Below are 23901 nucleotides of genomic sequence, written 5' to 3'. Positions count from 1 at the left end.
GGCATTCACAGCAGCAGTGAGAGCAAAATGGGAAAACACCCACATCCAGAAGCAATTCTGTCTTTTCGGCACTTGACAAAGGGGCAGAAAAAACATCATTCATAACCTGGTTATCATGCCTTTGGGTCCCATCTTCAAAGGGTTGTTAAATTATCATTTACAATGGCCACTCTCCAGTCTAGAGGATGACATGCCCAAGGCTCTGCTTATATTCCCAATTTGTTCCTGGTTAGACTTTTAGAAAGTTGCCCCCCTCCCCACAGAATTGCCAACCCACCCTTTAAAACAGACCTCTCCCAAATTTAAAAACACCAATTGGGGTGCAATGTTGGTTTAGATTGTGCAGTATATGATTCTGGATGCTTATAAAGAACATAAGCAGAAGCCTGCTGGATCAGACCAATGATCCACTTAGCCCAGCAGCCTGTCTCACAGAGCAACAAGCCAGTTGCTCTGGAGGGCCAATAACAGGAATGGCAGATGATTAAGAATCTGATTAAGACACCCCAACAGTCTTGTAAATGAATATTGTGATAGGCTCAGTAGTTACAACTCCGGCAAAAGGACAGTATTATTGTATCTGATTCTACTATTTAAATTCGAGGAGGAGATTTGATTTCCCTTCACTCAGACCCTGGTCACACGGGCCGGATATCGCGGGGGGGAGGTGTGGCTGTTTGCCCCAGAGCGAACTACCGCGTGGCAGCCGGATCACACCTCCCACCGACGTCCTGTGGTTCGGGGGGAGGTGCCGATCATACCTCACTCCTGCGGCGCGGCAAAGAAGCGGTGCGGCGGGGGTTGTGGGTTTTTTCTAACCGAAGTGTGCGCATGCGCCGTTGGGTGTCTGTGCGCATCCCATGGAGATGCTGGCTGTATGTGGAGGAGTGGGGAATCAAACCCAGTTCTCCAGATTAGAGTCCACCACTCTTAACCACTACACCAAAAAAGCAATTGGGGAATTCGTTATTTTTGTAGAGCACCCCTACTCTTTCTAAGCCCACTGATTTATAAGGGTGGAATCCTATTTAGGACTGCACTATTAAAAGGAGACGATGAGACCCGGGGAAGGGGGGGGCACATCACAGACTGGAAGCATACCTGTTGGTGGGACTTACCTCCTGCTGTGAGGCTGAAGAAAACACAGGCTACAAGTAGCCAAGTCTGAGCCATGTCTAGCTACCTAGCGCCCAGAAAGAAACTGTACCTTACCAGACAGGCTTTGCCAAGAAAGGAGACACTAAGCTGTCTTCAATAAGCAGGGTAGGTGCCCCCCCCTTAACCATTATGCAACACACCTACACTTCAATCTGTCCTTGTGGAGGTGGGCAAAGTATGTGATCAAAGAAACTGGTATTAGCCTTTTGAAACTGGGCCGCCCAACTTCAGATGTTAGCTTTCCCCCCACTTCTGATCTTGAGGCTGCCGAAACTGGCAAGCTTACCTAACACATCACTGATTATTCTAGCTTCTGGCAGACCCTTCCTCTTTAGCCATGCCTGCTAGCTAACTAGCCTTTTATATGCTACATACAGAGGACCTTTAAATTATTAACTGCACATTGTGGGAGCTGCTTCTCCAGACACAAGTTCCAGAGGCAAAGGTAATGTTTCAGTGATCGACCTACACCTAGTCCAGCACTCTAACCCCTACACTACATGAACATCTGGCCCCATTGTTAACCCCCTGAATCTAACAAAGGCGTGAGAAAGGGAAACAAAGCAAGGAGAAGGGCAGCCATGGCCTATGTGACTTCAGCATCGTCAAAAGAGAAAAATGTGTAAACTGGCCATTGAAGCAATAAATGCACCCGCCAAGTTGTCAAGGTCTCCGACTTTTAAGGTTGCCAGTCACCTGGTGGATGCTGGAGAAATCCCAGAATTACATTGGATCTTCTGACTACATAAATCATGTATTTATTTGCTTGTCTGCTTAAACAAAATGATTTAAATAATTTTTTTTTAAAAATTATTTATTTATTCCGGTTCTTGTGGAGAAAATGGCTGCTTTGGTAGGTGAACTGTGTGGCATTCTACCCAACCAAGGTCCCTTCCCTCCTTAAACTCCATTCTCACCCTCAAGTCGCCATGCATTTACGAATCCAGAGCTGGCAGCCCTACTTGGGATTCACAGTCTCTAAAGAACAAAACGATCTGTAACGGGATGTTTGGGATTCAGGTCTGATTTCTTGTTCTAAAAAATGTGACGCGTGGTTTTCAAGCGTTACAAGAATTGTGCGGCAACGGCGGCGTTTAATTTAATTGTCTCCCTACTGCATGCAGCAGCATTAGCATTTCCTTCCTGAAAACCGGCTTGCGAGACCTTGCAAGGTAGTTCAATTACCCCCCAGCAGCGTTATCGCATATTTAAGAAAGTCTTGGACTAAGCAGCGGGGATGCTTTCGAAACGCTGCAGCGGGGATTATACTCCGCAGGCGGCACAGGTTCTCCTGACACCTTCACCGTTGCGCACTTCCAGACCTGACCACCCCGTAAGAGACAATTTATCTGAATCAATAAAGGGCCCCTTCTGCAGCTCTTCGCGAACGTTCCAAGCCAGACCAGAAGCCGGACAGGGTGTGGCGCTCTAGCCCTGTCGTCTCCACGGTCTTTTCCCCCTTCTGTTCTCTCGCCCGGCCTCCTTTCTTCAGATCTCTATGTTGTCATAGAGACCATACGCTTTCTAACTCCATGGTAGAACTTCCCCAGAGGACCACTTCCGATAGCGTCAGAACCGCTTCCGGTGGAGGCGTTCCTAAGGGGGGGGTGGGGGAAAAGGTGTTTTTGTTGCGCGGAACCGGTGAAGGGCTGCGGTGGCTGGATTCCGGAACAAGCGGCTGTCCTTCGTTGTCCAGACGCCCAGGGAAGCTCCGGGGGTGGGGGGGGAGGAGGAAGGAGGGGGGGAGGCAGACAGGGAGGGGCAGGTGAGCGTGAGAAGGGAAAGACGAAATCTCCCGTAATTACCCACCTTGTGTTCGTGCCGCCTGAAGAAGCTTTGTGGGGCCTACCGTAAATATTAAGCTTCTCCACACACTTTCTCCACAGTGCTTCAGGTATATTTCAGACCTACCTTTTATTATCTGCCTCCCGCCTTACGAAAACCACTTCCCCCCACCCCGCCCCCAGCTTCGCCGGTCACTGAGTGCAGACCAGTCTATTCCCAGGGGCTTCTTCGAGCAGCCCTTTAACAGGAGAAGAGATTGGATTTATACCCCACCTTTTACTACCCGAAGGAGGCTCAGAGCAGCTTACAAACCCTTTCCCTCCCTCTCCCCACAACAGGCACCCTGTGAGGTAGGTGGGGCTGAGAGAACTGCTCTTGAGAGCCCAGCTCTGAGAGAATTTATGACTGACCCATGATCACACCAGCAACTGCATATGGAGGAGTGGGGAATCAAACCCAGTTCTCCCAGATTAGAGTCCGTGCTCCTAACCACTACACCGAACTGGCTCTCTGCTACTAGCTTTTATGTAATCGCCTTCTGCAAGGGGTAGGGTGGGATATAAATCCAAGGATAAAAAATAAGGCAGGCATTGTGGAGGCTGTTGTGGCTTCACATTTCTTAACCCTCCCAAGAGTTCCTTATCAAAGTGCTGGAGATGTATTTCAGGCCTCCCTTGGATGTCAGTATCAGAATGAAAGTGACTAATAGGGTCAGCTGGGAAGTTCCCACCACAAGCTACTCGCCATGAGCCCTTTGACTACAACAGGGGAGTAAGAATACTAACATACTTTGTAGGGCCATTGTAAAGGTTATTGAGACACTGACTGAAAAGTGTTCTGAAAGCTTTAAAACAAAAAGCACTATGAAGGCCAATAGCTATTGTTAATTATATTGAAGATATCAGATACTATTCAGAAAGAAGATTGTTATCCAAACAACTCGTTAGAGGTGGTCTTCTGCTGCATTTTAGCTTTTTGAAGTAGTTCCGATTCAGAAGCAATAGAAAAATCTACTGGTCACACGTAACCGATGCAAGTCAGTGTTGCTGCATAGGGAATTGCCTTGCTGTTTTCTAGTGCTCTCCCCTTTAGGTGTTTTAAAAAAACAAACCCTGCAACCCACCCTGGATTTTATACACCTTCACACAGAATAGCAGAACTGGAGTGAAACTTACTAACCTTTATTATAACTGAACCGTGTGCCCTGGTGGTCCCTGGAAACATTTGAAGGAGAGACTCTGCCCGCCTCAAGAAATTTTGTCTGCACACCAACAAGTCAGATCTGGTGAGCGGAAAGCCATGTGAAGCAGAAGGGAAATCTAAGGATAGCCTCTTATTGTAGACTATCGCAGGGTTGCAGCATAGGTATGTGGAATGTCATTCACTGGTTTGTCGCCAGTGATGCCACAGGCATTTTCCAGTATGTGCAATTGTAATGTATAGGACTACCATTCAGGTAACTTTAGATGATTAGGAAAAGAACTGCTTTTTCCAGTAGTACCAGGCTGTGGTTTGAATGCTAGGAAAAAATTTTAAAAGACCAGTTTGGCTTGCACACCAAATGACCAACAACTGCATTTATGGTATTGTAAACCAGTTATGAGAAAGACCCGTAATTGTCAGTTGGAGGTTTCTGGAGGGCAGGCGTAAGAAGGCTGGCTACAAGCCAGGAAGTTTCCAATTCAGATCTTGCCTCGGCCACCATTAGTTCAGACAATCCGTTGTTTTCTAATCTGTTACATTCTATGCAATATGGGGAAATGCTGCTGGGTTTCAAGGTTGTCTTAACAGTAGTTGAATAATGTAGGTGATATACTTTTAAAAACTCTAAAGTACACTATGCAATCGCAATATTATATTATTGTTCTCTAATGATGCTTTCCTCTCCTTTTGTTGCATAGCCAGCATTTAACACCTGAGGGGAAGTAACCATCTCATACGATCACTTGGAGTTCAAAGGATCTAAAATAGCCACCTCTACACTGACCCATCCCTCCATCTTCACATAAGTCCTCCCCCATGAGAACTCTTTTCTGTCTGAAACCACAGCCAAAGAAAATGGGCATGCCAATCAAGATGCTCTAGATGACTTAAATAAGATGCAGGTAGGTGTCAGAGGCCCAAAGTGCTCTGTGGTTCTTGTCCAGACTCTCTTTTTAGAGGCATTGTAGCCTTTGAAGGATGCTCCTGCAAGTGCAAATTCAAAGGCAGCTACGTTTTCTGCCTGAAATGGGAGGAGAGTGTATGTTCGAGAAGGGGCAAGGCAGCCATGCTGTCGCTTTCCTTTTTTTAAAAAATTGATGTCTTAAAACTGACTGCTCAAGGAAAATTCCAAAGAAACTTCTTTTCCTTTAGTCAGAGTCTCAAGGAGGGAGGGAAGGTGGCATGGTATAGCCTCATCTTGTTAGGTCTTGGAAACTAAGCAGGGTCAGTACTTGGAAGGGATACCACCAAGGAAGTCTGCAGAGGAAGGTAACGGCAAGCCACCTCAGCTTCTCACTTGCATTAAAAACCCTTTGCTGGAGTTGCCATAAGTCGTGTGTGGCTGGACAGCAATTTACACACACGCGTGAAGTCTCAACGCAAAGTGTGAAGCAACCTCCTAGAGCATAAAAGTGACAAAAGAGTTTCCTCACCCATGCTGCAGATGGATCAGTTCACCCATGACTGTTTAAGGGGCTGTGGAATCTCCTTTCTTGGAACTTTTTGAAAAGGCATGTGCCAGGAATGCTTTAGGCAGTGAATGTCCTATGTTAGGGCAGGCTGATGGTATGGATGATCCTTTTAATCCTTTCCAATTCTATAGCTACTTGTTATCTTGATGGTGTGTAGTCTATACTGCAACTGTTGTAAGGTTAAGAGTGGTAGTTTTTTTAATTGGTTAGTCCAAGTCTAGACAAATTTTCTTTGGCTTGAGGAGGCAGCCCAAAATTTTAGGAGCCAAAGTCATTTTTCAGCACTCAGGGTTTTGTATTTTGTAATTATAACTTTTGTCTAATTATTGCTACCATAAAGCCTAATCCTAGCCTCTTCCCTATTCCTTGTGACAAAGCACTGTAGCATATCAGTAAATATGGGAGCGTAATGCTGGTTGTTGTACTGCTTGTCATCACTTCAGCAAACAGCTAATCTCTACCCTAACCTCTCTCCAGTTTCTCATAATTTCATTATTGCGTTAAAAAAATCTCCATTTAGTTAAATGTTGAGAACCAGAACAGAAAGAAAGTGTGACTTTTAAAAGCTTGGAAGTGCTGTGAAGAGTTAAATCTTCACAGAGCCAGAGAGCCTTGAGTGACAGGCTGTTCCAAGAGATCTGATTGGTTAGCATCAGCTGAGCAGATAAAGACTTCTGAACTGGATGCATTGGAGAATTCAGTCTGATTTCAGCCCTAACTGTGGAGTACTGATGGTTTCAGAATTTAGCCCTGACTGAGAGCAGTTTAACACAGACAGGAGAACTGGGGGAAAGTTGGCAAGGAAGTTTGAGAAGTCGGCGAAGACTCCCATTCAGGCCACAGAAAGGGGATAGATCTAGTGAGAGGAGAATTTCCCACCCGTCAAACAGGGAGTTAGCTCTGAAGAGTGTAGAGATCCCTGGTCTTGTGTGGTTCAAAACTGCCTTTAGAGACCTTAAGAGTCAGTTAAAACTCAAGACGAGTACTGGTGTTTCAAGAGAAGGGGTTTGGGTACTGGAAAGACTGCACCAGCCTTCTGGAAACCAAAAGAATCAGAATACTCAAAGAAAGTGTCCTGGAGTGTTTGGAAAACACTGAAATGAAAGCCTCTCAATATAAAGATTTTGAGTAACACTGATTAGCTTAATAAACTCTTATTAGCCTGAAACATAAGAACTAAAGTCTGTACATGTATTGAGTTACTGCAGAAATTTTACCCTTTTATGTTGAACCTTTTCTCTCTATATGGAATAAAATATTTTGTTAATTTGGAATATAAAAACCAAGTGCCATTAAAGTTAAAGAGGGCTCCCAAGTCTTCCCTCAGGTTCCTGGGCTGAGCAAACAGCCACAATATTATACTCTGACAGGGTGAGACAACCAGAGTTCTTCAGTAACAAAGAAAAACACATTACTAGGGCAGCTCAGTCAGTAAAGGGAAAGAAAAACAGGGAAAATCTTGCCTCTGAGGGAGGGAAGTGGACGGGACCGTCATAGAAAGCACCTGGTTAAGAAATTAATTCATCCACTATCATAGAGTTATAGAGTTAGCACATAAACAAGCAGTGACAAGAACACTACAATAAAATAATTTGTGAAAATGTTTGGCACTTGCAGTGAAATTTCTAGTTGCACGGTGGTCTGGGATTCGTTGACTGTGATAATATACTTGGATTGGGCTGTGGAAGATGTCATGTAGAGAAGCTAAACTAAGCTGGCCTGGCCTGACTTGTTGGGTGGGGAGGAAATGAAGGAAACCACATTAATTTGGATTAGCTGACCTACTTGCTTCTGCTTTGGGGAAGGTTTTCTGAGCTGTGCTAATTATTGTATGGCAGGCAGTCCTTAGATTTTCTGGCAGGCTGAAGTTCTAGCTCTTTTAGCATTATGCACCACTAGGTGGTGAGTTAGACTTTTCTTTTGAGCTGTGAGAGCTCTGAAAGAGCTGTGACTGACCCAAGGTCACCCAGCTGGCTTCATGTGGAGAATTGTGGAATCAAACCCAGTTCTTCAGATTAGAGTTCATCTCTCTTAACCACTACACCACACTGGCTCTCTCCTGAGCTGTGCATTCAGCGATTGATTCATTCTTTTCCCTCTTGTTTTCATTCCCATGTGTAACAGTCACAACTCCCTGTTTAAATGTTTTTAAATGTTTTAATAATGTTTTGAGCTTAAATGTGTTATATATGAATCTGGCATCGAGCCAGGCAGTGTGAGCCGCCCTGAGCCCACTTGCAGGGAGGGCGGATTATAAATATAAGAAATAAATGAATAATAAATAAATTATGTCTTCTCAGCTGTTGACTGCCCAACTCCTGCATGATTCATGCGTCCTCCTGACAGGATTTGTCGTTGCCTTGATCTGTGTGGACTAAGCGGATTCCTCTTAGCGGAACAGTGCCACAGAGTGAGTACATCCAATCTCCTTGTCCAGTGAATGGACATTGTTGCCTTCCATGATCCAGTCAGGCACTCACCTGAAGTAAGGTCAGGGTGTACAGCTGAAATGTTTGACATTAGGTCAGGTGTGTTATCCTGAGACAGCAACCCATGCCTACACATACACAAGGAATAAGATTGCTGTAAGAGCCATACTGGAGCTGCGGTGGCTCAGGTGGTTAAGACGCTGAACTGCAGGCTGTGAAAGATCAGTAGTTCAGCAGTTCAAGACCCGGGTGCCGCAAGACGGGGTGAGCTCCCGTCTCTAGCTCCAGCTCCTGCCAACCTAGCAGTTCGAAAGCAAGAAATTGCAAGTAGATAAATAGGTACCACTTTGGTGGGAAGGTAACAGCGTTCTGTGCGCCTTGGTGTTTAGTCATGCCGGCCACATGACCACGGAAACGTCTTCGGACAGCGCTGGCTCTTCGGCTTTGAAACGGAGATGAGCACCGCAACCCTAGAGTCGGATTCGACTGGCTTTCGAGCAAGGGAACCTTTACCTTTACCTTTAAGAGCCATACTAGATCAGCCAAAATATCCATCTAGCCCACTATTTGGTTTCCAAAAAGCAGCCAGCCAGATAGAGGCTCCTGAGAAGCTCACAGACCAAAGACAAAGTCAGGAGCTTTCCCATGTAGTTGGTCCCCAGCATCTGATACTGAAAGAGATGCCACCTCCCAAGGATGCTGCAGACTTTTCAAAAACTGCAGCTGGCATTTGGACGCCATGTTTAGGATGCCCATGTTTAGTTAATCTCACCCTTATTTGATCGCCTTGAAGATCTGCTCACAGTTCAGTATGAACAGTATTGCAAAGACTTTGACATCTTCATGGTAATTGCTGGCCAGGTAGCAGCTAATCACATATGGCTGACTACTATGCTCCAGGTCACGATTGGATTCCTCTTTTAGTATTAGATTATATGTGCTCTTTCGTGGCTGCTTTCTGCAGCCTGGAACCTTAACTTTTTGTTTTGTTATTGCTGTCCTGTATTTCCTGAAAATTCATACTTTTGCCTTGGTCAATTTTATTTTAAGTTTCTAGTCTGGGAGCTGCACTCCAGTTTAAGTGCTCTGCCAGTGTTTTGAATGTGAAATTGACTGAGGCTTTCAGCAGCTTTAAAGTGAGCGCCCTTAGTGTATTAGTTTGGATGGAAGTGCAGCTTCTGGACTGGGGACTTGGAGTGGGCCACACTGATTTAATTGCCAAGGTGTGCACCTTCATGAAACATAGAACAGCAGAAGTTTATAGTTGTGTACTTGGCTAAAAGACAGCCTGTTTAGGAAGCTGATTTTTTTCCTCTTGGAGTAGAATTTTTTTTCCAGAAAAGAAGGCTTGTTTATGGGCCTTCGACTGGCATCTGGTTGTCTGCTGTGGGCAATAGAATGCTGGACTGGGTGGGCCTTTGCTCTGATCCAGTAGGGCTCCTCTGATGTTCTTATTCTTGCGTGGTGTTTCGATTCTCAGCTCAAATGTGTGTATGTAAACAGTTCAGAGACAACTTCTGTACTCTTTTATGTAGGTCTCTGTAGAGATGACATATATGTATTTTGTAACTAATGCCCGTCCTTGGCTCTGTATTGACTATTGCTAATACAAAGCCAAACCTCCATATAACACACAATCATGTAATTAAAGGATAAGGGAAAATTGTTTTTCTAGTTGCCCTCATTGCAAGTACCATCAGAACTTAATGCGCATTGAATGATCTCGCGCTTGTGGCCAAGGGATTGTTTTCGTGGGGAAGCTGCAGACAGACCTTCTCTGGAAGAGAAAGACCCACATGCCATTTCTTAGGCTTGCTCGGAACACTCATTCACTTAGTGATTTGTCTGCAAACATCTGTTTCTGTAGAAATTGAGGGGCTAAAGAAATTGGGAGCTGATTGGTGCCTGGATGAGGGGAACCACTGGGAGACGCATACAAGTTTCTCTTAGCTTTTTCTTAAGAAGAAGCCGGATATATTTAAAAAATGAATCGACAACCTTGAGACTGGCTTGGTTCTGATTGCAGTGTCTCCTCCCCCCCCCCCCCCCCCCCGGAGTCATGGCTACCACAAACCCTTTGGAGAACCTCCAGGTGGAAGCCAGCTGCTCCGTCTGCCTGGAGTACCTGAAAGACCCTGTGATCATTGAGTGCGGCCACAACTTTTGCCGGGCTTGCATCACCCGCTGGTGGGAGGACTTGAACCGTGACTTTCCTTGCCCTGTCTGTCGCAAGACTTCCCGGCACCGCATGCTGAAGCCCAACCGGCAGCTGGGCAACATGGTAGAGATAGCAAAGCAGTTGCAGGTCACCAACAAGCGCAAGGTGCGGGATGAGAACTTGTGTGAGAAGCACAATGAGGAGCTCCGCCTTTTCTGCAAGGACGATCAGGAGGCTGTTTGCTTGGTGTGTGAGATTTCCCATGAGCACCGGTCCCACACGGTCGTGTCCTTGGATGATGCCTCCACGGAATACAAGGTAGGACAGATCCTGGATTACGTTTGCAGAATGAAACCAGTGCGGGGGGGGGGGCGCTGTAGGAGAGCATTGAAAGTAATACGGCTGGTACTGTGATGTATGCATTTGATGGCTTTGGCACAGTAGCAGAAGAGTTTGCACAGCAAGACTGGGAAGAGGGAAATACAAGTGGAAACCAGCAGCAAGATGTTGCATCCTTTTTTCCTTCTCCCTAAGTGCCTCTTAACTTCAGCTTCATATACGGGCTGGGACCAACATACTTAAGTGACCGCCTCTTCCCATATACACCTTGAGGAGCGTTACGCTCTGAGAGTCAACATCTCCTGGCGATTCCTGGCCCAAAGGATGTCCGCCTAGCCTTGACCAGGGCCAGGGCTTTTTCTGCCCTGGCCCCCACCTGGTGGAACATGCTCCCTATTGAGATCAGGGCCCTGTGGGATCTTATTCAGTTCCGCAGGGCCTGCAAGACGGAGGCAGTGGGTGTCCACACATGGCCCCCTGAGGTTGCTGTCTCCCACCCACTGATAACCGGCCATACCTACCTACATCAATGGGCTGGACTCTCCCTACGGCAAGCTATGATTATTGATTTTATATGCTTATAATGTTTTTTAAAATTTTATTGCATTTATGGAAATGTAACCCACCCTGAGCCCGTTTACAGGATAGGCAGGATATAAATGCAAAAAATAAATAAATATTTAAATTGCTCTGTGGACATGGGGGTCAAGGAGCGTGAAGGGAGGGGTTTCTTCTTGCCTGCTTCCACTCTTAAGCTCCATAGGGCAGTTTCTTTATATGGAGCTGAATGTTGGAGCTTCTGGGAGTAAAGAGCAAGTGTTCCAGGGCTCAGAAACAGATACCGTACATGGCTCTAATCAGCAAAGCCCCAGAATGCATCATAAGAGGGCTGTGGGGCTGATTGCCTACAGCAGTGTTTCCCAGAAGTGGGTTGTAAAGCCTCTGGGAGTGGGTTATGGGCTGTCCGTCCCTCATGGCCCTCTCTGCCCTTTCCACTTCTTTCTTTGTATCTTGGACACCACAAGTTGATCCTGGAAACAGTATCTTCCATTTTTCTTCACTTCAAGTAAAATGTGTCCTGATGGAACCTATAATGAGTGAGAATCTGGGTGCGGGGGGAGATTAGAGACAGTAATGGAGGAGAGGGTGGTGAAAGGCTGGAATGTAATCTCCATGTGCAAGGGCTGTGTATATTGGAATGCCATTTGCTTGGGGTTCATAGAGGAGGCTGCTTGTGTCCTTTGTGCGATTTTCAGGAACATCTGGTTAGCCACTGTAGAAAATGGAATGCTGAACTAGATGCCAAGGTCATTGCCTAGGGCTAAAAAAAAACCCATTGGGCCGACCCTGGGTGGGTCATCATACCAAGTAAAGTTGGACTGGTTGGTCACCATCTCAAAAAGGTTGGGAACTGCTGGCCCAGGGTAATTTTCTTTTACCCAGTAGGTGGAACTAAGATAATGTCCCTCACCTACACCCAGGCCCCTCCCACTGGAGTTGCAAGCAATTCTGTTAAGACCTTCATTCAGCCAGTCCCGTGAAAGCTACACATCAACAGGCTTCAGTATGTCTTGTATTTGTTTGTTGGGGAGGGGAGTCCTCACCTTTTGGGGTGAATTTCAAAAGTTATATTGTTGGCTGTCTGTATAAGTGCCCAGCCCTTCATTGTTAAATGCAGTGAAAACCAAAGGTGGAGGAATGCGAAACCTTAAAAATTAGGAGCTTGAAGTGTGATCTTGGCCCTAACTAGAATTTAAGAAGATTGAGACAACTAAGGGTTCGTTTTACAATTCATGTATCACCCAAACAATGAATGAGGCAATAGGAAGATTCAGTTTATCTGTCGGGTGCTTGCTTTTGTCTTTGAATTAACAATTAGGTAATTTGCAGTTCATCACTCAAAGTGGCTGTTTTACCAAACAGTCATTCAGATAAATTAATTGTTGGACTTTCTGCAGTGTAAAAAGCCTTAGAACTAATCTGCATGCTAACATGAAATTGATGACCCAATAAAATTGCTTAAAAACCAGTTAAATAATGAACAAGACTTACATAATTAATTAGTGTTTATGTACTATAGGCAGCTAATACATTCAAATTAATGGCAGTTCATTCGCTATTAATAAGCAACGGTTAATTAATATAGTTTAAAAACATTTTATTTCAAAAAGAAATACAATACAATGTCAAATAACATTTTTATTTTGAAACAATTCACCCTCAAAAATTATAAACAATCATTACAGTCTTATAGATCCAAAATTTAAAGCTTGTTGGTGTAACTACTACTTGATTAGCACTCAGTCTTGACTATTTACTCATTTTGATTATCCTATCTCTATTATATATAATTGTGAAGTGGGGTGGCACTTTCTGAACATTCCACAATCTCCTAAATCAGTTGGCTCCATGGTGTGTCACTCAGAAGCTGTCCCTATCCACTGGCTGCACTGCCTGAGTCCCACCTCCAACATTCTGAACAGTTTGCTGTTCCTCTCCCCCCCCCAGCCAGTCAGAACACAGAGGTCATTTGCATATACGGCCTGATTGGCCTTTGCCTCTAACATTCTAAACAGTTTGCTGTTGGGAGTCATTGAATGTGTCCTGAGGTAAAATGCATATTCCAATCTTCCCTTAAATGATCACTGAAGTTGCCAGTCTCCCTGTGGGGCCTGAAGATCTCCCAGAAATTACCTTGTTCCCCAGCCACAGCACATCATTTCCCCTACAGAAAATTTCCCAGCTATTACAACTGATCTCCAGATGACCAAGATCAGTTCTGGAGACAATGGCTGCTTTGGGCAGTGGACTCTATGGCATTATACCCTGCTGAAGTCCCTCCTCACCCCAAACCCTGTCTTCCCCAGGCTCTACCCTTCAAATCTACAGGTATTTCCCAACTCAGAGTTGGCAACCGTTTAATTGTCTATGGAACCACTTTCCAGACCTTGGAACTCAGAAGGCATGGCATAAGAGGAGGTGCTTTTCTACCTTCGCTGCCACTACATAGCCCCAAATTAACATAAGCCAACATCCAGGCAGCACCTGGAGATCTCCAGCTATTACAACTGATGTCAAGATGACCAAGATCAGTTCTCCTGGAGACAATGGCTGCTTTGGCCAGTGGACTCTATGGCATTATACCCTGCTGAGGTCCCTCCCCACCCCAAACCCTGTCCTCCCCAGGCTCTACCCCTCAAATCTACAGGTATTTCCCAACCCAGAGTTGGCAACCCTGTAACTGGCTATGGAACCGCTTTTCAGACCCTTGGAACCCAGAAGACATGGCATAGGAGGAGGTGGTTTTCTACCTTAGCTGCCACTGCATAACCCCAAATCAACATAAGTCAGGGGTGGAGAGAACCATACCTGTTATCATGAGGCTGTCCTCCCATACTACCCATGGGGCAGCAAAATGACTTGAGACAATCCTGCCTTGAGACGCCATGAGTCCGTTCGCAGGGAGGGCGGGGTATAAATTGAATTAATAAATAAATAATAAATATTACAGCTAAGCAGAAGGAAATAAACACGGCTTGCCTCCCACTATTTTCCCCTTCCCTCTGCCGCCCCACCAGCCACAGCCGGGGCACTCACCTGGAGCTTCCTTCTAGAGCTCATTGTATTTCTTCCCACAACGGGCCTTGCTCTTAGTTTAATATAAAAGGGAGATATGGTTATACAAGTCTAATGTCATATTTAATTCCTTCCTCCAAAATTCAAAAAAGGATTCCCAGCCGTCGAAAAAATTCTCAGCTGTCTCTGAGCTGAACGTGTGCTGACAATTTTGATAGTTTTGTAATACCTCAGACTTTCTGAATCCAAAATTTGATTGTAAGATGTTTACTAGTTTTCAGATTTTTTGCAAGTTGCAGTTTTGCAGCTGTAAACATGTCAAGAAACATCAGGTTTTGGACTATATGAATTAACTAGTCCCAGTAATACCGCCTTGGGATCCAAAGGGGTAATAATCCCTGTAGCACAATAAATTCTGTAAGAATCTTAGATCAATTTTTTTTAACCAGTAGACAGTTGATATATTAGTCACAAAAATCATTGGAATGAGTCTTGGAAAAGGTATATCAGGCAATGACTTCATGCGGGGAGGGCGGGGTATAAATTTGAGTATAAATAAAGAAAAAAATAAAGTTCAGGTCAGTTTCATATTTCAAGTAATTTTTACTAGTTTGGCTATCTGAAGAAGTGGAGCCATCGTATTCCTACTGTAACCACTGTTACTTATGAGCAGGGGTCTTGTTGTAGAAAAAGAGCTGCCGGAGCTCATTAGCATAACTCATTAGCATAACTTATTTGCATATGCCACGCCCCCTGACATCACCGGAAGTGACAGAAGGCCACACCCCCTGACATCACCGGAAGTGTGTCAGAAGGCCCGGCTACTTACCCTCCTGCTTCATCCTCATTCCCAAACGGAATGAGGATCGAAGCAGAGGGCGGGGTAAAGAAGGGGGCGGGGCTTCACCACGTGACCACCCCGCCCCCTAGAGGTTCTCTTCCGGAGCTCCGTACCTGAGAGCTCCCCCCCGACTAGAGCCCTGCTTATGAGTCATTCACGAAAGGGATAAGCCAGTTTGCAGTTGGGCATACTTGAAAAGGCAGATACCCAGACTGGAATGAAAGTAGCCTGGCTATTGCACAACAACTAGATTAGAGTTCAGCAGCACCTTAGAGACCAATAAGGTTTTCAGGATATAAGCTTTTGACAGACTCAGCGCTCCCTTTGTCAGATAGTGTCTGACGAAGGGAGCTTTGACTCTCAAAATCTCATACCTTGAAAATCTTGTTGGTCTCTAAGGTGCTACTGAACTGCAGGCCAACGTGGGCAGCCCACCTGAAAACTATCTGGGTATATTGCACATTTCAGGTCAGCAGGGCTCTCTCATGAGTAGGTGCAGTGCTGATCAGCATTCCATTGCCACAGAACACCCGGGAACAGTTGAGAGCAAAGGGTTAGGTTTTGGTCTTTTTTTTTAAATATTCTATTTATTAGGTTTTATATTATACAGCCACAGACATTTTAAATCTTTACATTCATTTTTTGGAGGTCTTGTACATAGCAAGTTTTTCCCACCATTTATACATTCTTAGCCATTTGTTTTGAAATATTACATCTTCTTTTCCACGTATTATCATTGTTAATTTGTCTAGTTCAGCTACATGTAATAATTTTTTAGCTATTTCTATTCTAGAGGGAAGCTTATCTGTTTTCCAATACTTTGCTACCATAATTCTTGATGCTGTTAATATATATGATAGTAAATATTGGCCCCGGCCATACGGGCAGGAAAATGCGGGGGGAGGCGTGGCTGTTTGCGATCAGGCGTCGGGCTGAGGTCCCGTCGAGCTCCCGTGGTTAGGGGGGAGGTACCGATCACACGACGCGGCAAAGAAGCGGAGTGGCGTGGCAAACGGGGTTGTGTTTGTTTGTTTTTAAAACTAAAATGTGCACATGCTCCATTGGGTGCTTGTGCACATCCGTGGAGACTTGGGGGGGGGGACCTTTTTTCGAGGGGACATGGGCAGGCGCCGGAACTACCACCGGAAACACGATCAGACGCCCGCCCTTGCCCCGCGGTTTCCGGAAACTAGTACCTCCGAGGTACTAGTTTCTTACCCCGCATCTTCGGCAAGAAGCCTCGGGTGAGCCACGGGAGCTCTACGCTTCCCAGATGTGACAGTGAGATCGCACCCGGAAAATCCACCTATCTTCCGTCTCTCTAGCGTGCCTTGTGCTCCGTGTGACCGGGGCCATTTATCATTTTGTTGAAGGTTATCCGGAATAATATTTAACAAATATATCTCTGGTACAGGGTTAGGTTTTGTTCTTGGGGAAGCCAGGATTGGCGGTTTCCTATTCCTTTTCAAAGGGAGGGAGGTAAATTTCCCCCAGACCTCTTCAGGATTTCTTTGTGTTAATTCATCCTGACTCTGAGTTCTTTTTAATCCCTCCATAATTTTCTGATTTTCTCCCCACTTCTGTGTGACAAGTAGTCTGAGAGGAGGAACTCAGAGGGGTGAGGTTTGTCTCCCCTGCAGCTGTTCAGGCTGGGATCGTTTGGGAACGTGAAAAGTCAAGGTGTCATCCTGTCCCTGTCCCCCCCGCACCAGATATCAAAACCTTGCTGCTAGGTTTATCATCCCTGGAGCCTGAAGGGGTGGCAAATAGGGGCTAAGGGGTACCTGGCAGGCCCCTGCTCCCTAACCGTGCCAACCACTCTGAGGGGCAGTGCTGTGTGCCACATTGGGCACTCACAGCAGGTTGTTACAGGCTCAGACAGACACCCTGTGCCTTATACGGGGATGTCAAACTGAAGGGCCAGATTCTTCTTCCAGTGGATGCCTGGGAGGCTTGCCCATAATTCTTCGTTTTAAAAAAGTCACCTCCACCTGAATTTGTTATCAAAGCATTATTTTAATTTCAATTAGTCACCAAAAGGGGTAGTAATAAAAGGGTTTTTAATGCTGCCCTGGCAATTTTATGTATTTATATATTTACTTCGGTTCATCTATACCACACCAGTCTCCTGAATGGACAAAACATTCTCTTCCCTTCCATTTTATCCTTGCAACCATCCTGCAAGGGAAGTTAGGCAAAGGGTATGACTGGCCCTAAAAGAAATCAACCCTGACTGTTCCCTGGAAGGCCAGATAATGAAACTGAAGCTCAAATACTTTGGCCACCAAATGAGAAGGGAGCACTCACTGGAGAAGACCCTGGTGCTGGGAAAGATTGAAGGTCAAAGAAGACGGGGACGGCAAAGGATGAGCTGGTTAGACAGTGTCATAGATGCAACGAACATGAAATTGAGCCAACTTCAGAGGACGGCGGAAGACAGGAAGTCCTGGCGTGATCTGGTCCATGGGGTCGCAATGAGTCGGACTCGACTGTGTGACTGAACAACAACAACAAATGGCTGGCTCAAGGTCACCCAGCAAACTTCCATGGCAAAGGGGGATTCTGACCAGGGAAGGCCTTGGCCTCTATGCCCTGTGGTTAGACATCCAGACAAACTGGTTGGCCACTGTGTGGTTGGCCACATGCTGGACTAGATGGATCACTGGTCTGATCCAGCAGGGCTCTTCTTATGTATTCTTCCATATCGTATCCTTAACTGTTACACCATTTTAACTGCTTTAAAAAGGAGATTGAGCTCCTAGTCTTGAAGATGGTTGGGTAATTTTATAGAGTGCGGTAGGGGTGCTGCAGGCCATACTGAGCTCCTCAAAGGCATAGGCTCCACTTGTTAAAGAATGAAAGCTCCTTCCTTCTTGGCAGGGAAAAGTTGTTCTCTCCCAACCGCAGGCTGGCCTTCTGCAAAAGTTTCCATGTGGCACCAACTCCTGCAAAAGGCCAGGAGGAATGAAAAGAAACTTCCTCACTTTCTCTCTTGATTTGTTTCCCCAATTCTCTGTAAAGGAGGGAGTGATGGTCTGAACCGGGGGCCTTCTGTATTCAAAGCCGTGCCACAGAGGTATGGCCCAAAGGCAGAGGAGAGTGCTTGGCAGAAAGCAGCAGGATGGCGGGGGCTTCCTTGGTCAGGCCGCCTAGTCAGTTTCATGGGCAGAGTGAGAACTGAACCAGGCAGTTCCCTGCGCCTTTTATTTATTTTAACCATTCCTGTGCCACTTTTCCAAGGCAGCTGTGCTACACTAGGTCTCAGTGATGCCGTCTCCTCCTCTTTTGTGCAGGAAAAGCTGCAGAAATGCCTGGTGCCGCTGGAACGGAAGCTGCAGGACATTGTTCACGGCAAATCCCGGGAGGAAAAGAAGCCTGGAGAGCTTAAGGTCAGTGGCACCTCCTTGCTGTTCCTTCTCTGTCACTGGGAGCTGGATTTGCTTTCTGGAGCAAGTGCTGCCTTGGGCCTGGGGTTGGCTTTGGCCCTCGGAGGCCCTGGTTCTGAACCCCGTTTGGTCTTTAGTAGTCTGTATGGATGTGTACAACTGATTGTTATTTTGGACTCCTAATCCATCAAGTCCAAGAGTTTCTGAGTGGACTGCTGTAAAATAAAATTGAAAATGAAGACCACAGTGTAAGCCTAGGTGAAGAAATAGTGCTGAAATCCCTGCATGTCCCCTTTAATTCCCCCCCCCATCCTCTTGTTGCTGCTTCCACCTATCCTGTCCCAACCAGGCTACTTTCCCAGGTTCATTGTGTCCCTCTCAGACGCAGCCTCCCCCTCTTCTTTGGGTCCCATCTCTTCCTTCCACATCTGTAATATTCCAGTCCTTCCAAACGCTAGAACAATAATAGCTGCCCCTTCCCCATTTTTGCTTTCCTATCCATATACCATCATTCCCTCTTTCTATTAGGTCTGCTTCATCCAAGCCATAAGAAACCCCCAGCTTCCCCCAACAGACCTGTCATTTAGCTGCCCTGTAGTCAGATCATGGCTCAGTTTGACTTCTCCAGCATGAACAGCTCGCGCAGTTCCCCAAGCACATGTTTCCTCCCCGACAGTGGCTGTGCTGCGGAAGGGAAGGCACGGCACCCTGTTATCAATGAGCTGTAGTCACTAGGGAATGGTCTGTGGCTCAGTGGTTGTGCATCTGGTTGGCATGCAGAAGGTCTCTAGTTCGATCCCCAGCATCTCCAGTTAAAGAGAGCAGGTAGCAAGTGATGTGAAAGACCTCTGCCCGAAACCCTAGAGTCGCTGCCAGTCTGAGTAGACAATACTGACTTTGATGGACCCAGGGTCTGAATCAGGTATGAGGGAGCTTCATGTCATCATAGACAAGTAGAGAATAGGTTCTGCTGTACTAATGAAGTTTACTGGAATAGCTGGGAAGCTACATTGCCTTGCCACTTTGTAAACTGTTTTAATAACTCAACTTCACTAGCCCAGCAGTATACGACCTGGGTTCCAGTGTGTATAATATTTAATATTTGTTTATTTGGTACATTTAACAAGCTGCCTTCCTGTCATTGCATCCAAGAAGACTTACAGTTCAAAATGACTTCCTACTATATAATACAAACACCAAAGGGGGGGGAAAGGGGAAGATTCAAAAATAAACATAATGACTAGATGGACTGGTCACACATGGGAAGCTGTCTTATACTGAATCGGATAAACAAATATAAAGCCAACAGTCGTGATAGTCTGACCCGCAATCAACAGTCATAAGACTTATAAGGAATGCTGTACATGTATTGTGCTCTGAAGCATTACAATATGATACACAACTTAATATTAATAGAATTTATAAACCAAGGTACAACATCGTCTCCGGATTATTTACCAACGTTTCAAAAAATGAATCTTCTTCAGGAGATATTATAGAGGTGCCAAAGCTCTCATTTTCATAAAAGTTAGACAACAAGTCTTAAGCATACAATTCAGATAGGACGCTGATCTCAATTAACACGCAGTCCATCAGGGTCAGTATGGTCCACTCAGACTGGCAGTGACGTTCCTGGGTCTCAGGCATAAATGTTTCATATCACCTCCTGCCCGGTCCTTTCAACTGGAGATGCCGGGGATTGAACCCAGGGCCTTCCAGATGCTCTGCCACTGAGCCACAGTTCCTCCCGCCCTGGTCACTGCAGGAGGCAGTTTGAGAAGGGAGGAATCAAATGGCAGCAGGTACCTGATGGCTCAGGCTGACGAAGGGGGCCTCACTGCCTCGCCTCCTCCCTCTGGTGGGCTTCATCTTGAGAATAGGGTGGGAAGGAGCAGGGCCTGTTTTCCAGATTTTGTCCCTGGTCACGTAACTCAGATGGATGAGAGAAGCATGTCAGATTCTAGGCAACCAGGTAACCAGGCATCTGGCATTTTCACCTCACTTTGTTGATCACTCTTGCCTCTCACCCAGCTAAATACAAAGCTTGTAAAAATAATACTTTTCACAGTTTCCTTCATGTCCTTTGGAACAGCCTGTTGATTGTGGCTTTTGTGGCAGGGGGAGCGTAAAGCATACACCATCCTGCTGGAAGCAAAAATATGCTGGGGGTGGGGTATAGTGACAGAAATGTCATCTAACTTTCATAGAATGAAAGCAGTTAAGGCAGTTTTTAATGTTTCCTTTTTTTGTTCTCTACAGTGTCCAGAGGCCAAACTAGCATACAAGATAATGTATTAATGAGGCTTAGGAAAAAGATGTGGGAATGAAATTGCAGAATGCTGAAATGGTAAAATAGGCTGCACCCACTTTAGGTGAAAGATTTTGGAATGTTCCCCAGTATTGAAACTCCCTGGAAATAAAAAGGCAGCTCAGTACGGGGAGAGATGGGGTAGAATCTTTCTCCTTTCCAGCCTGGCTTTCTAAGTGCAGAGGAACATTCAGAGCTAGTAGTGCAAAAGAATAGTAATCTAGTCTGCTGTTTGTTGTACATATCACTTCCCTCTTTTAGTACGATCTTCTCTACCTTTGTAAAAAACAAAAACAAAACCCTTTTTCTTCATGGTGGTATGTCATGCTTTAGATGGGTTTTCATTTCCATCGTTCTTCCGGTTTTCTAAACCTGGTCAACTATTTATTTGGAGGCCTTTGCTGTCTGAATTTGTTTTCATGTTTTCTAATCCACCTTCAGTCTCACTATAAATGAAGTTAATAATACATCGACGTCAAGGCTCTGCCGTGTCCTCCTCCTTCATGTTTGAACCCAGGCTTTGAGTTGAGTCAGTGTGATAGAATACTTAAATACTGGACCAGCTGTGCCATTTTATTTGCCATGTCCCAACTATGTATCACTTTACTAGTCCTCATTGTGCAGTTGCTCAGTTTCATTGGGCGCGCACGCACAACGCCACTGTCAGTTTTGCTCTTACTCAAGCCTTCTGCCCTCCCTTCTGCAGCGAAAGGTCGAGAGCCGCCGACAGCTCATCATCAACGAGTTTGAGGAGCTGCACCAGTTCCTGGAGGAGGAGCAGCAGATCCTTCTTTCGCGGCTGGAGGATGAGGAGAAGGAGATCCTGCAGAAGCTGAAGGATAACGTGGCCCAGCTGTCGGAGCAGCGGCTCTCCCTCAACAACCTCATCACGGAGATCGAGGAGAAGTGCTTGCAGTCAGGCATAGAGATGCTCAAGGTGAGGGCTTCTTTCTTTGGGTTCCTTTGAAGAAGGGAGGCTTAGCACTTCAAGACTGCTTCGGAAGCCAGGGAACTGGATGACTAGAAAGAGACCAGTTAACTGCATCCGGGAGCTAAAGCATGAGAGGTGTTCCGTCTGCGGTGCAGTGGGAGAGAGGACCTGGGCGGGCCAGGGAGATTTTGGAGTTCTGTCGCTGCTCCTTGTAACTGAGCCAGCTGAGGGCAGAGATTTAAAAAATGGTTTAGAGACCAAACAGAGCATATTGGTTTTCTACAAACCCAAGTGATCAGGGATTTTGGATGCTTCCAGTCATGTAGGAGAAAGCTCTTTCAGATCTTTGACATGGACTGCTAGAGGCAGTGCTTTGCTGCATGATTCTGGCAGCCAGGTCTGTCTTCACATTTTTAAGAATTTCAGATTTTTCCAGTGTTCCTGACCACAGAGATGATGCCTACAAGCATTGGCTTCCTGTGCTCATTGGTGCTGTGTCCCCATTTGGGTGAACATGTTCTGTGGCCAGTGTGCTTGGCCCTGCGTTCCTTCTGTGCATGCAGCCTTGTCCACTAATAAAGCTGTGTGTTTATTTAGTTTATTCATAGTCTTTATTTCTCACCATGTTTCAAGATGGTTTACACCCAGCCCCATAGTCAGGATTCTTTTTGGAGAGAGCCCGGGGGGGGGGGGGCTCTTTCTCAAGATGCTCCCAAGCTCAGGAAAGGACCAAACCCTGGGAGCGGGGACCAGGAGAGATCTTGGCAGTGCTACTTTGAAACAAGGCCAACGATGGGGCTCAGATTGACTCGTCCCCCACCCTGCATTTTTCTCCTATCCTGGAAGCGATCAGGAAGGGCATGGGGTGGACGGAGAATAAAAGAATACAGAGCTGTTTACATCGGTGTTCTGGTAGGCGGTACTGGCGATGAACTGGGTCTCTGGGAAGGTGAAGGTTTGCACCCTGTCAGGCTGGCTGGTGTCTTCCATGCGGTCCTCGTTCACCTCCACCACGTGCAAGCAGAGCTGGTATTTGTGCAGGGACTTCAAGACTACCATCTGCCAGGCAGAGGAGAGGGAAGGGATGAGGTGGGGCAATGAGGTGCCTGGCCAGGAAAGAGTCCTGCTGCCTTCCCCACCTTTGGAGAGAAAGCCACTGACCCACAAAGCCCCTTTTTGTTCCTCTCAACTCCACCGTGATTGTTCAAGAAAGCGTCCCATGTGGTTTCCAAGCAAAAGCCTCCGTTGCGCTCTGTCCCAAAAGGGGGAATGGGATTATCGGGATTCTACATCAAAAACAATAAAAACCCGATCCACAGCAGACCCCCCCCCAAAAAAGGCCCCCAGGTTCCCTAAAGAGAGGCACATTTGCAAAGCAAAAACCAAGGCATTGGAGAGAGAGACTGTCTCGCCTCTGCAAAATCCCCAGTGGGCCCCTTTCAATTTTGCTCAAAATCTAAACTAGGAAAGGATTAAAAATATTCCCTAGCGAACGTCATTTTGGGGAAGCAGCTCCCCCACTCTCCACCCACCCCTCTCAGCCAAAGCATCAATGGGGAACCTCTGCTTTGTGTTGCCTTGCTACAGCCGGATCCCTGCCATTGCTGAATGAAAGGGGAAGGTCAGCCAGGAAACTCACCTCCTGGGCTGTTCCCCACTGCAGCTGCCCTCAGAAGCGCCTTCCGCCCTCCGAGCTGCCGGATCCCTGGGAAGCACCCTGCTGCTCTTGATCGTGGCGGACCCTTGACAGGCAAATGGTGCACCTCTCAGGGGGTGCAAGGGATGCCCTGTGGGCACACTGCAAATTCAAAAGAGGGAGGAGCCTCGTGTGCCCTGCTGCTGTCTACGGCCCTGATTATGCCCTATGGCCCTGATTGCACCCTGTTATCAAGACAATCAGGATGAGGCATTTAATAAGCAATGTAATACAAGTAGGATTATATAAAACTTGAAATCAGAACACAAGCATTACATGTGATATGTTACATAATGTAGAAAAATGGTATTACATAAGTAGAAAACAGTGCAGTGAGAACAAGATAATGTATATAGCCAACAGGCAATAAGAACATAAGAGATGCCAATGTTGGATCAGGCCAAAGGCCCATCTAGTCCAACACTCTGTCACACAGTGGCCAAAAATACCAGGTGCCATCAGGAGGTCCACCAGTGGGGCCAGGACATCAGAAGCCCTCCCACTGTTGCCCCCTCCCCCCCAAGCACCAAGAAGACAGAGCATCACTTGCCCCAGAGCCCCTATCTATACCTTGTGGCTAATAGCCACTGATGGACCTCTGCTCCATATGCCTATCTAA

The 23901-nt window shown here is 46.2% G+C and overlaps 1 protein-coding gene across 2 annotated transcripts in view; it reads left to right on the top strand.

Moving 5' to 3' along the window:
* The first annotated feature begins 2905 nt into the window (after positions 1-2905).
* The window catches only part of LOC107114552 (E3 ubiquitin-protein ligase TRIM39-like), a 34370-nt gene continuing 13374 nt past the window's right edge, over positions 2906-23901 (top strand). The window contains exons 1-6 of one of the 2 annotated variants that reach the window (XM_015416083.1): positions 2906-3052; positions 4845-5048; positions 7919-8028; positions 10102-10523; positions 18255-18350; positions 21362-21592. In XM_015416083.1, the coding sequence (XP_015271569.1) occupies positions 10107-10523; positions 18255-18350; positions 21362-21592 (744 nt within the window). In that variant the 5' untranslated portion in view covers positions 2906-3052; positions 4845-5048; positions 7919-8028; positions 10102-10106. Of the gene's footprint in view, positions 3053-4152; positions 4229-4844; positions 5049-7918; positions 8029-10101; positions 10524-18254; positions 18351-21361; positions 21593-23901 lie in introns of those variants that run through there. The other variant, XM_015416092.1, reaches the window with a different exon arrangement.

The sequence above is a fragment of the Gekko japonicus genome, unplaced genomic scaffold, assembly GCF_001447785.1.
Source record: "Gekko japonicus isolate JY-2015 unplaced genomic scaffold, Gekko_japonicus_V1.1 scaffold2531, whole genome shotgun sequence".
In the NCBI taxonomy this organism is placed as follows: Eukaryota; Metazoa; Chordata; class Lepidosauria; order Squamata; family Gekkonidae; genus Gekko; species Gekko japonicus.
The sequence above is the reverse complement of the archived record's forward strand: the minus strand, read 5'-3'. Positions and strand labels throughout refer to the sequence as shown.